The following is a 13,083-nucleotide window of genomic DNA, read 5'->3' on the forward strand; positions in this document are numbered from 1 at the left end:
ACAGATGATACAGTGAAGAGCCCAGCCACAAAGACAGCTCAGCGAGGGATGCCCGCTCTCTTGGAGAAAGCCTTTTCTCCTAAGACATATCGCTGCCTTTTACAAATATATAAAAGTATGTTGTGATGGCTGCCCCACTCAAATAAGGTTCAAGTGTCAAGGCACACCCTCTGGAGCAGGTCCCAGCTTTTTTCTGGTGAGGAGCTTCTCATCTGAAGGCAGATCACCCCACCTCACAGCAGGAGATGCGGACCGCAACTCCTGCCTACTGGCAGTGAGCCAGGAGCAGGGAGGCTACCGTTACCACCTGGAGCCTCTTACCCATAGGCATTTGATGTACCAGTGAGCAGAAGCTAGCCCCACTCTGTTCCCCATAGGTATTTTCAAATAGCCAACAGCCACATGGTGTGTGCGTGTGTGCGTGTGTGTGTGTGTGTGTGTGTGTGTGTGTGTGTATCTTTAGATATGGGATGTTATGGTCTGAATGGTATACCCTTCCAAATTTATCTGTTAAAGGCCTAACCTGCTATGTGATTGTATTTGGAGATGGGGCCTTTAAAGAGGTAATTAAGGCTAAAGAGGCCATAAGTACGTGGCCCTAATTCAATAAAACTGGTGACCTTATAAGAAGAGGAAGAGACATTGGGGCATGCACAGACAGAGAAAAGGGGGCAAAGTGAGAATTCAGCCTTCTATAAGCCAAGGAGAGAGGCTTTAGGAGAAACCAAACCTGCCAACACCTTGATCTTGGACTTCTAGCCCTCAGAACTGTGAGAAAATAAATATGCATTGTTTAAGCCACCCAGTCTGTTATATTTTGTTATTGCACCCCTAGGTGACTGATACATGGGGGCGGAATTGCCCACATCTTCCTATTTGAAATCTTTGCTCCAAGGGTGGTTGTCATCTCCTGATAGGCACAGCAGATGGCAGTGTTGTCCTGTAAGTTTGCACAGCCAGTTGGCCTGTCAGGCTGGGGCTCTGGCTTAGATAAACAGAGGGTCAGAGATGTAAACTTCAAGGCCAAGGGTTTTCGTTGGGGAAATTAACAACAACTTTGCATTAAAGTGTCTATATAAGTATTTATAAAACTGGCCTCTAGAAAAGTAAATGAGATACTGTTTAAAAGAAGAAATAAAGAAAAAAATCCTAGGCATTTGATGTGCCTGCAGGAACTCCCTCTAGTTCAATGATGATTTATTGCTATTTGTGGAGTCTAAGTTTGACTCTTCGCTCATGGAGCCTGAACCCTCGCCTTAGCTCCCTAGAGTGTGGTGCCTCTGAGGCTCTCTGGCTACACTTGCTGCTGAGCCTCAGATATCAAAAATGGGTACAGAGCCGGTCCGCTTCTATTGACGTCAAGAATATTTCAGTCTTCCAGGTGCCGTAATTAGGCCCTTATCTCCACAGTCCATTCTCAGCACAGCTACAGAACCCAAACTGTCCTGTGTTCCTTTTGAGGCTCTTAGGAATGGAAACTTAAGTAATTTGGCAAGTAGGGAGCTGGCATCTCCTCCTGTACTACACTCCCATCAGGTTGCTTCATTGCAAATCCACAGCAGGTAAGAATAGTTACACAGAGATCCTTTCCCTGTTTATATATACATTAAACTTTCCCCATCTTTCAGGACTTACTTTCTGAGAGCATTTGTGTGTGTGTGCATGTGTGTGTGTGTGTGTGTGTGTGTGTGTGTGTGTGTGTTTTATTGTACATTCATCAAGCCAAAACATTTTTAAAGGATCAAAATAATTTTCTTTATGATTACTGAAAACTAGATAGAAATTGCAGCCTTTTTTACACTTGAGCATTGGAAGTCATGTGTTCTAGGCAGTGCCTGGAGGTAAACATATAGACCGGTGATCAAGATAATGATAATGCATGGGAAATATCAATCTAAAGCATTTTACTCAACAAATATTCGTAATTGTCTGTGTGTGAGTGACCACAAGTAAACAGACCTAACTGGACAGAGAACTGGCCCAAATGAGCATCTCCTCCAGGTTGTTTAGTCATCCCAGGAACGTTCATGATAAGCATGAGTCTACTAGGATATAAAAAAGGAGAGTAGTTCATATCTCACTCACTGAGCAAAAAGGCTAACATTAGAAAAGTTGTCTGTGATAAGTCTGCTTTTCTTTTAGATTAATAAAGGCACTTAAGGAGTTGTGGTCAAAATACATAAAAAGACATAAGCATTATGGAGAACAGTTTATTAGATACTTGAAAGATAAGCCTTATCTTCCAAAAGATATTTGTGACTTCACATCCCCTTGGATTTACATGGCTTTGACCAAAACTTGACCTAGGGCAGAATTCCCTAAAACGAGTTCCCTGGAATTATAATTCCCTGGAATATTAAGATTTCTTATGAAAAAAGGTTCCGTGTTCAAATGTTTGGGATATTAACTATACTTTTAGTTTCTGTAAAATGCCCTAACATCTACAGAATGACCACAGGCTGTTCCCAAGTTAAGCCTGGCCCACCCCAAACATCTGGAGACCTTAGATAGCCCCAAACCTTATTCTCTGACACTCACAGTGAACATGAATTTCATGGGGACCTCTTTCAAACTTAGCCAATCCTAAATCCTTTTACCCTGCCTTGCCTGGTCCTTTCCCTGGAAACCACAATAAAAGCACTTGCTTACGGTTCTGCGTGTGTGTGTGTGTGTGTGTCTCTCTCTCTTTCTCCTCCCTCCATCTCTCTCTCTGTCTTTCTCTCTCTCTCCTCTCTCTTTCTCTCTCTGCCTCATGACCCACGATGATGCTTTCCCTGAGTGGCCCTGCATGGCATGCTGTGTTCTCCCTAGGGAACCGTGAATGTGGTAAAACCCTTTTTGGTTTCTCTCTTTGATCGGCTTCTGGCCTCACTGTATCTCATCCAACACAATATGGTTAAAACAAAACTGGATTAGGACAAATTGGACATACTTCTTTATTGCAGTACTCTCAGAGATGTTAATACATAAATGTGCATTCTAAATTTTCAGTGTCAAACTTACTTGGCTTTGGAATCTTTTTTGAGCAGTATAGCTTATGGACTAGCATTTCTGGGATCCCGCTTGGGAGGTACTATTCTGGAGAGATACCGATTATCTGTCTAGGAGACTTGGTGTGTCAGTATATTTTTCTGAAGATAAAAATGCAGACATCATTGTGAAATAAAATCAAACACTATAGTTTAGAGAAAGCTCAATTCCCATATGAAATTTAACCTATAGACTCATCAAGGATTTGGCACAAAGACACTGAATGGTTAATAGCTGAATGAACTTACAGTTTGTGGAGTCCATACATTTTAAAATCCATATATCTTTTACCTTTCCTAATATTTACCCTTCCAACAGAATAAATCTTTTGGGCGTAGGACAAATGCTTACTAGATATCTTCTCCTGCATCTTTGTGAAGCACCTCAAACTTAACCTTTCCAAACTGAACCAGTTGCTGCATCCCCATTCTACTTTCCTCAAGTGACATTTTCATCTATCCATTCACTCATATCAGAAATTCAGAAATCTGTCAGCCTCTTCCTTACCGCTTACATAGTACCCATCCACAGTCCATTAATCAGTATTGTTTTTATGTTTAATAACATATCTATCCTCTCCCTCTCCAACACTGGGCTTAGTCCAGACCCTCATCATCTCATATCTCAGTCATTTTCACGGTGTCCTAATCTGTCTGTCTTTCCTTCATCTCGACCCTCCCGTTCAAGTCTCTCCTTCATACTGATACCATTATGTTTCTTCTGAAGTGCATTTCTGATTGTTACTCTTTCTATTAACTGCCAATTTATTGGCCATCATGCTATACAAAATAAAGTCCGACTCCTTACTCTGTCATAACCGTTTTTCTACTATCTCATCTTTTCCAGTCATCTCTGGGTACCCACCTCTGGCACAGGATATAATTCAGTCATATTAACCTGACTGCTCTGCCCCCAACATGGCAGGCTGTGATATGTCTTGGTTCTTTTTCACCTTTTTCCTGGGATCACCTTACTCCCGCATCAGCTATCCAAATATCTATTTATTTTCCAAGACCAAGCTCAAGAGTGTCCTTCTCTATGAAACCTTTCCTGATTCCTTTCCTATCTCCCCACACTATACACTCTACAGAGCTTTATTATACTTATTTGTTCACATGTTTCTTTCCCCTACAAAATGCTTAATTCCTAGAAGTAAAAGACTGCATATTACTCATCTTTTTTTTTTTTTTTTATAAAGTTATTTATTTATTTTTGCTGCATTGGGTCTTCGTTGCTGTGCGCGGGCTTTCCCTAGTTGTGGTGAGCGGCGGCTACTCTTCATTGTGGTGCGCGGGCTTCTCATTGCAGTGACTTGTTGTGGAGCACGGGCTCTTGGCACGCGGCTCAGTAGTTGTGGCTTGCGGACTCTAGAGTGCAGCCTCAGTATTTGTGGCACACGGGCTTAGTTGCTCCATGGCATGTGGGATCTTCCCGGACCAGGGATCGAACCCGTGTCCCCTGCCTTGGCAGGCGGATTCTTAACCACTGCGCCACCAGGGAAGTCCCTACTCATCTTAAAATATCCCCAAACTGACATCGCACTTGATACATTGAGGAGTGTTTTACAAACACTTATTTGTAAAGGACTGTCATTTCCTTTTGCAAACAACAATAAAAACTATGCACTGCATATTCCTAATTTTACATCGTGTGTGGATATGATTGAGAATGTGTCTCCTCTAAATGAATCACATGATACAGCCTCCCTCTTTCTAGTATGACTGGAAAGTGAAGAAGAAATACATATTTCTCTTTGAGTATTTTCCTCAAATCATCCTATTAACAGAGCAGTGGATCCTCATCTTTTCCTCCACTGTCTCAACACCCCAATCATTATGAATATCTTTGGAAACCAAGAAAAACGATTCCCAGCTCTGATTTTTCCTCAGAATAAATATAGCTGTATGGACAAGTACCCAGAGAGCATTGAAGTACTTTTCCAATCCTCCTATTTCAGATCCTTAGGGGGCAAGGAAGGAGTGAAACCTTCTACCTGCCAATTTTTAGAAGAGCAGAGGACAATGGAGCCACTTAGAGGCTTGTGAGAGGGTACCTCCATTTAAACTCTGGATCAAGCAGTAGTGCGGAATGCTGAGACTCTGACATAAAGTTCTAGCTATTTGTATCAAATTGTAGGAAAGAATAGGAAATATGAACATTTGGTTTCATGAAGACAAATTTCTTGAATCAATCTGGAGTCAGTTCTTGTGAAAATTTTTGGAACTATTGCAAATTGTTGATTGTTGGGATTTGTAGTCCTGGGTGAAACTGATTAGTTATCTATATGCTGGATACTTTTATGAAAACCATTTTAGTCTAATGGGTACAAAGGGCTTAGTCCCTATTCTAATGATGTGTTAAGGGATATTGTCTGAGAAGGAGGAAAACAGGTAAGAGGCAGTAAAGAAGATGCTCTGAACTTGAAAGAAACAGAACAGAGCTTTAATACTTACAGCTGTCCTCTTCTTCAGTTATACATTTCACAACATAACAGGCGTAGATGAACCCTGCCAGCTGAAACAAAACAAAGATGCTTTAGACATGTGGCAAAGGCAACAGTACTGGATCTCACTGGGGGAGCGACTTTTCAAAGGCATGTGGTTTTGACTAGATTCAGTGTTCCAAAAGAGTTCATCAGGCTGGATCTGGACTCCTGTGTGGATTCTTGATTCATATAATGTGACTTATAAGTGAATATATTACTCTGTTTTCCTTTGTTCTGCATTTATGTTTAAGATTTGTTAATTGCCAGGCAATCTACAACAAGTTATTTTAGGTCCAGAGGAAAAATACAGAATTATGGCCATTCATCAATGGATTAGCATTTGCATTTGTGCCAATCAACTTCTAATTCACTTTTCATTAGCCCAGAGCCTAAGATACTAAAATTGGACTCCTGCTGACTATCAGAAAAATGTTTTGAGAGAAAAATATTAAGGAGATTCCTTGAAATATTGCCTCAACACTTTGTAAGTAAGAAAAACTCTTATTTAGACCAGTAACAGGAACCAGGACATACCGAGTATAGTTAAGATGACATGATACAGAGGAGCAATGGGGTGGGTAACTGTAAGGAATATCACAATGCATTTGACTGGGATTGCACACATCAGAGCATCCTTTCTGAAGCATACAACAGAGGTCCCTGTGGTCAGGGAAGTCTTTGCTCACTGAAATAGTATCTGTGAAGGAGCACAGTAAAGCCCTTTGATATATGTCCCCTCAGATGGTGTAGTTTTGTATTCCTTCATATAAGTATAATTATTTAGTCAAATAATGAGCACTGGTATAAGGAAGCAAACTAATTTCCTGATATGTGGAAAATTTTTTTTCCAAAACAATCCAGTTTGGAGGAATCCTTAAAGGCATGTCCTCAGGACAGTGATGACTATTTTTCACGGTGACATTTCAGACAGGCATTGATCCTACTGAGTATTTGGCATCAGGGAAGGGAACCTTGGGAAAAAGGCTGCAGTCTTCAATCAGGAAGCTAAGGTACAGGGCAAAAAGTTGCTGCTGTGATAAACCTAATGAACTTGTTTTCCATTAGCTGACAGATTGCAGTATTTCTGGAAGATGTGAGTGGAACATTTTAAGTCAGAGGGTACACTGATAGGTATTTAATGAGAAGAACTATTTGGAGACAGAGGTCCGGTTAAAAGGAACTTTAGAAAATCTTTAATTTTAGTGTGAGAAAGAAAGCACGTTCTGGCAGATTCTGTTCTTTTCCAAAGAGATCTGGCATGAGATAAAACAGTGGTTTTCCTGGCACAGAAACAGTGACCCTGCTTAAGAGAGAGCAATGAATGAGAAAGCAGACTTATGCAAAATATTCTTCACAAGCTTTTGTTTTCAGATCCTGGATGAGAGGGACAGTGGACCCGCTGCCCTCCCACCCCCAAGTGTAGTGTCTGAACCACTACACATAGTAACAGAGAGCTAGATAACATACCACTGATGCTACATTAGCACTTAGGTTTTTAAAAATATGTTAGAAAAGTTATCAAATAAGCATTTTTCTCTTTGAAGTATATGTTGCTATTGGCAATAAAATTGTGATAGTAAGAACAGTCTCCTTATATAATGGAATCATCAGGTTACTGTTTTTATGGGACTTATTTTTAGAATACAGGGTACTATTAAAAACCAGTGTATCCTATTTGGCTTTAGCAAAGATATTGATTTGACCAAACAAAATCACACAGTGATTTGAGCATTTTCACAGATAATGGAGAAACAGATTAACGCTTCTTAATCTTTTATCCACCAGGGCCCATGAAAATGCCCGTATCACTGAGTGACCTAGTCCCATGTGTACTCTGTCATGGGTGCTGGATCCGACTGTGGCGAGGTAAAGAGGCTATGGGTTTGGTTAAATCCCCTGGGTACTGCCTGTATCTCCCCTTCTTCCTCCACAGGAAGGCCTTACCATTGTGGCTAAATGCCATAGATTTATCAGTCGTTTATCTCTTCTCTTCAGTTTAAAATACTTACTACTTGAATTATCTACAAAGCAACTTTTTTCCTAATCACAAACTTTTCTCTTGATTTTCACTCATCACTTAATTACTTTTAAATGAAAATCTAGGTAAAGAGCATTGATAAATTCTGAGATTCAGGGCCAGTGAGTTTAAACTTCTCATTAAAGTGTCACTAGAATCTAGATTATTAACTGTACCCCTCTCCCAGAATGCAGCCAAGGCACTGTGTTTTGCTTACCAGTGATCTTTTAATTGTATTCGGTTGCATTCTTTAACTATCAGGGGAGTGACTTTGATATAAAAGTAAATCCTGCTGCATTTCATTACAAAAGCTTGCTGATTAAGAGAACTTCACCTTTTAAATTGGTCACCTCTAAATACAAATGGAAATTGGTTTCTCCCAAATTAATAAAGATTCATAAACCTCTGTTACCTTTCAATTTTCCTACATCAAATACATTTCTAATTTAATTTTTACTCCCTCACAGCAACTTATAAATTTACCTACAGAAAAGCAGTTTCAACGAATTTCTTACAGCTCTGAATACTTCCTGTAAAATGCAACTCAGCTAACTGCTGCCCAGGCCACAAAGATGAACCAAACCAGGGTTTCCCAACCTCGGCACCACTGACATTTTGGGTTGAGTAACTCTTTTTTGTGGGCTCTGTTATGCATTATAGGATGTATAACTACTAACATCCTATGATCGAGACAGTTGATAATTGAGATAATCCAAAATGTCTCCAGACATTGCCATACATCCCTTCAAAGGCAAAACTGCCCCTCGTTTAGAGCCACTGTTTTAGACACAGTCTAAAGGATTTTGCAGTCTTGTAGCAGGGGTACACATATAATTGTACTTCAAAGTAGATTAAGATAAGTGCCAGGAGGAAGGAAGAAAATAGATTGTCTCCTAACTGACAAACGGTAGACTGGGTGATTTCACGCGTTAGCTTATTAATCCTCACAGCTACCTTTGGAAGAGCATTATATGTATCTTTGCAGAGGAGAGGTAAAATGGGCCTTGCTTTTCCTGAGCGAGTTCATCAAGCGGGGAAGTTATAGACTGTGTTCAAGGAAGAGCCATTCCTTCCATCTGATGAGAGTTTGTGGACCTCATATTAGAGCAACGGAAATAAAAGCTGTGAAGACAGGTTAGGGCTATAATCAGAGGGCTTTGAGTATGTATCAAATTGCAATTCTAACTATGTAATTTTCTATACAGTACACTTAAGGTGCACCCCATCTTCTACTGAAGAAGTATAAAAGTTTTCACAAAATACAAATCCTTCCTAATGTGATATATAGTCCCTGTCTAGCCTCATTTCCCACCACTCCTTGTCTCAGAATTTATGCCAGTATTAAGCTGTTGGTAGTTTGCAGACATATATCAGGTGGTTGCCCTCTGTTCTTTAACTCTTTAACCCCTTCTGCCAACAAAGCATGCGAATGCCCTACATCTCCTCCCTTCCTTCCTTGCTCAGCTCTCCACCTTTGAGTAGTTCTAACTCATCCTTTAAGACTGAGCTAAAGTGTTGCCTTGCCAAAGAACTGGCAGTCCATTCCCAGGGTAGGTTGTAGGTTGGCATTTTGGAGATAGACCTCGAGAGATGGGGGTGGAAGGCTTTGAGAGGGAATAACGGGAAAGGTGAGAATATCTTCCAAGCAGAGCTCAGGCAACCTATGGGAAGATGTGGATTATGTTCAGAGAGGAGCAAGAGGCCCCGTTTCAGAGGAGTTTGGGCAATGTGAAGGGGTGTAATGGTTCCCAAAGTAGGAAACAGTGACCTACATGGTCATAGTGGATATGAATACCTGGAATGAAAATAAAATTATTTATTCTGTTCCTTATTTAAAGATGGCTCAGAGTAACAATGAAAGATACCAGTGGTATTATACTAGGCAAACATATAATTATCCACTTGTAACAAACCAAAATATTACAGTTGTCTTAGTCTTTGGCATTCAAAGCAGAGCTAAGCCTAAATCTTTTAATTTTTATTCATCTTTTCACCTTGATACATCTAATATGATTTATTCACTTCTAATTCACCTGATAGGGAATTATATATCATCTTGATATCATTACTGGCTGAAAGGAAATGATATTTTCTCTCTATAACTAAATCAGATTGAAATTCTTTTTTGTATCTACAAACCAAATTATGACTGTATATCCCAGAAATTCACTTAGAAGCTAATAGATAAGAGGAAACTGAAGCCTTTTGGTAAGTATTTAAAAAGATTTAATTGTAATAATTGAAAATGTAATAGCCTTAGTGTTTAAAATACTATCTTCTGGACTTTTTTTCAGGAAGTTGGAGTAGACATACTTTTCCCTAACCCTCCCTCTAAATACTGCTGAAAACCCTGGACATTATATATATAAAACACACATAGGAAGACTCTGAAAGATGGAAAGAAGGTAGACTGGCTAGGAATCTTGGGACCCAAAGAAGGACAAGGGAGTGAGTTTCCTAGTTTTCTTTTGTCTCATATATACCATACTTGGGGCTGAAGAAGCCCATGACACAGAAATGCCAATAGGCACAGATAAAAGAGCCCCAACAAAAGCTTGCTCTCGCTAACCAAAGGACCAGGAAAGGGACAGCCTAACAAGACAGAAAAACAATTTAAGACAATAATAGCCCTCTTTAGCCAACGCCACAGAAAAAACTGTAACCCCACTCCCCAGCCACAGCAACAAAGAAGAGGGAGCCAGGTCTTCCCTCCTGGCCAGGTTGTGGTGTCTGAGAAGTGAGGCAGGGAGCCTGGACTTTCATTCCTGCCAGGAAGGAGGAAGTCCCCCTCCGTAGTGTCTGTAGAGACCCCCAAAGGGAGTCTAGACTTCTGGCCTCACTCTGTAGTAAGAAGGCACCCCTCCCTTCCCAACTGGGTGGTGTCAGAGGAGGCTTAGTGGAGAATCAGGACTTTCACCAATGACCAGCAGTAATGAGGTCAATGCCCTGCCCCTGTGGTGTTAGATGAAGCCAGCTGGGAGCAGTAACAAGGCACTCCTGCCCCTCCTAGCCTTCCCTGGTACCCTGGTACCTTGGTACCCTGGAGGTACCAGTGAAGGCTGAGTAGAGAGCAGGAACTTCCACTGTCTCCAAGCCTTAATGAGAAGCCCTTCCTCTCTTGAGTATCAATAGAGTCTGAGTGGGGAATCTGGACCTCTAACCCCTGCTCGGAAGTAATGAGTCAGTGTCTCTCCTTCCCCTGCCAAAGGAGCGCCAGAGAAAGCCCGCTAAACAGAAGATTTAAGGAAGATATAGAGTCTCATAATATAATACCCAAAGTGTCCATGTTTCAATTTAAAATTCCTCACTGTATCAGTAAGGATAAAGTTTTCAACATGAATGAAAACAGATAACCAATGGAAGCTAACACAGAGCTGGATGACAGATGTTAGAATTATCTGGCAAACATTTTAGAGTTAAAAAAAAATGCTTCAGCAAGAAGTTATGAACACACTTGAAATGAATGAAAAAAAAAGTGTCATCAAAGAAATAGAAGATATAAAGAAGAACCAGACTGAAAATTTAGAACTGAAAAAAAAAATTCAGTAACCAAAATTAAAAAAACTCAATTGCAGAATGGAGGAGACGGGACTGAATCAGTGAACTTGAAGATAGAACAATAGAAATTACCCAATATACACGAGGAAAAAAAGTAGACTAAAAAAGAAAATGAACAGAGCCTCATACAGCCATAGGACTATAATAAAACATCTAACATTTGTGTCATTGGAGTCCTGAAAGGAAAGGAAAAAAAGAGCAGTACTGAAAAAGTACTCGAAGAAATAGTGACTGCAAATTTTCCAAATTTGACTTATGTATTCAAGAGGCTGATTGAAGCCCAAACAGGAAAAACCCAAAGAAATTCATACCAAGATTCACGATGGTCAAAATTTAGAAGACCAACTACAAAAATCTTGGAAGAAAAAAGACAGAAATATTTATGTATAGCCACTCTGGAAAAGAGTTTGAAGTTTTCTTAGAAAAACTAAACACACAACTGCAATATAACCCAGCAACACACTCCTGGCCATTTATGCTAGAGAAAGGAAGATGTGTTCGCACAAAAACCTGTACACTAAAGCATATAGCAGCTTTATCCATAATAGCCCCAAACGGGATGCAATCCAGATGTCCTTCGTTGAGTGAGCTGTTCAACAAACTGGCATATCCGTATTATGGAATACTACTCAGCAGTACAAGAAAGGGACTAGTGATACATGCAACGACTTGTATAAATTTCCATAGAATTATGCTGAGTGAAAAAAGCCAATTCCCGAAGGTTGTATACTGTATGATTCCATTTAAATAACATTCTTGACATGACAAAACTAGAGAAATGGAGAACAGATTACTGGTTGCCAGGACTAGGGAGGGTGGGGTGTCACAGGGAAGTGGATGTGGCAACACAAAGTATTCTTGACTGCACCACTGTCGGCATCCTAATAGTGATATTGTACTATAGTTTTGCAAGATGTTACCATTGGGCAAAACTGGATAAAGGGTACACAAGATCTCTCTGTATTATTTCATACAATTGCATTATGTATTTCACAATTATTTTCTATGTATTTCTACAATTATTTCACAATAAAAAGATGAATTTAAAAATACTACATTTAGGCAACTGTCATTTATGTTAAAAGACCTTTTTGTATTGTTATCATAATTTCTAAATTTGCAAATATATTTAAACAAGGTGGATGTACTTGTTTTCTTAAGTACAAAGACACATTTTAATTCTGAGCCCTTAGATCAACATAGAAGTTCACAATAGTTTTTTATGCTGATACAATATAGAATTATTATTCAACGCTCCTTTTTTGACTGGGGTGGAGATGGGGTAGCAAACACTATTTTTTTTTTTTTATCTGCAAATGTCTCATTCTCAAATAGATTTGTTCTGTGTTTCATTTAAATCATCTATTTTTGTTCTGAATTCATAATTCAGATGTTATAAGCCCATGCTTTTTGTAATATGAATTTGAACAGAAGGATATTATATGCTCACAAAATATACTTTTAAGTTGCAAATGATTTTACTTGCTCTTTTGCATCTTATTCCATTTACGTATTTCAAGATTGCTTTAGCAAAATATTCTAATATGATTATATCAGTGTTATTAATGAAGGTCTTTTATATGAAATATTTTTTATGTAGACTGGTGTATCATTTCAGTTGTCCACCAGGTGATTCTTATCCTAAACTATTCCAATGGCTGGGCTATTAAGGAGCATGTTGCAAATTTTCTTTGCTACAAATAATCCAGGTGCAGTTATCAATCTACAATAACTCATGGAGGATTGCCTTTAGGGCTGTTGTGAACTTTCACAGCCTACTGAGTCAGAAAAGCTTTTCAGAGGATCAGAAACATATCTTAATACCAGCCTTTAGGTATTGTGTCGCATCACCAAGCATGACCGTATTAAACACTTTTTAAAAGATTAAATAAAGGTAGACGTACATGCAAACTTGCCTTATCTTCTTAAGGCTGGGAAATGGACTGAACTGCATGCCAACGCTGGCTTAACCAGTAATTCCCATTCTAAATTG

At 39.5% G+C, this 13,083-nt stretch overlaps 1 protein-coding gene across 1 annotated transcript in view; it reads right to left on the reverse strand.

Annotated features, from left to right (window-relative positions):
* NKAIN2 (sodium/potassium transporting ATPase interacting 2) overlaps nt 1–13,083 on the reverse strand; it is a 1,007,037-nt gene that overhangs the window by 20,534 nt on the left and 973,420 nt on the right. The window contains exon 6 of the mRNA XM_032651214.1: nt 5,484–5,544. Coding sequence (XP_032507105.1) covers nt 5,484–5,544 — 61 coding nt within the window. The remainder of the gene's footprint in view (nt 1–5,483; nt 5,545–13,083) is intronic.

This window comes from Phocoena sinus, chromosome 12, assembly GCF_008692025.1.
Source record: "Phocoena sinus isolate mPhoSin1 chromosome 12, mPhoSin1.pri, whole genome shotgun sequence".
Taxonomy (NCBI): domain Eukaryota; kingdom Metazoa; phylum Chordata; class Mammalia; order Artiodactyla; family Phocoenidae; genus Phocoena; species Phocoena sinus.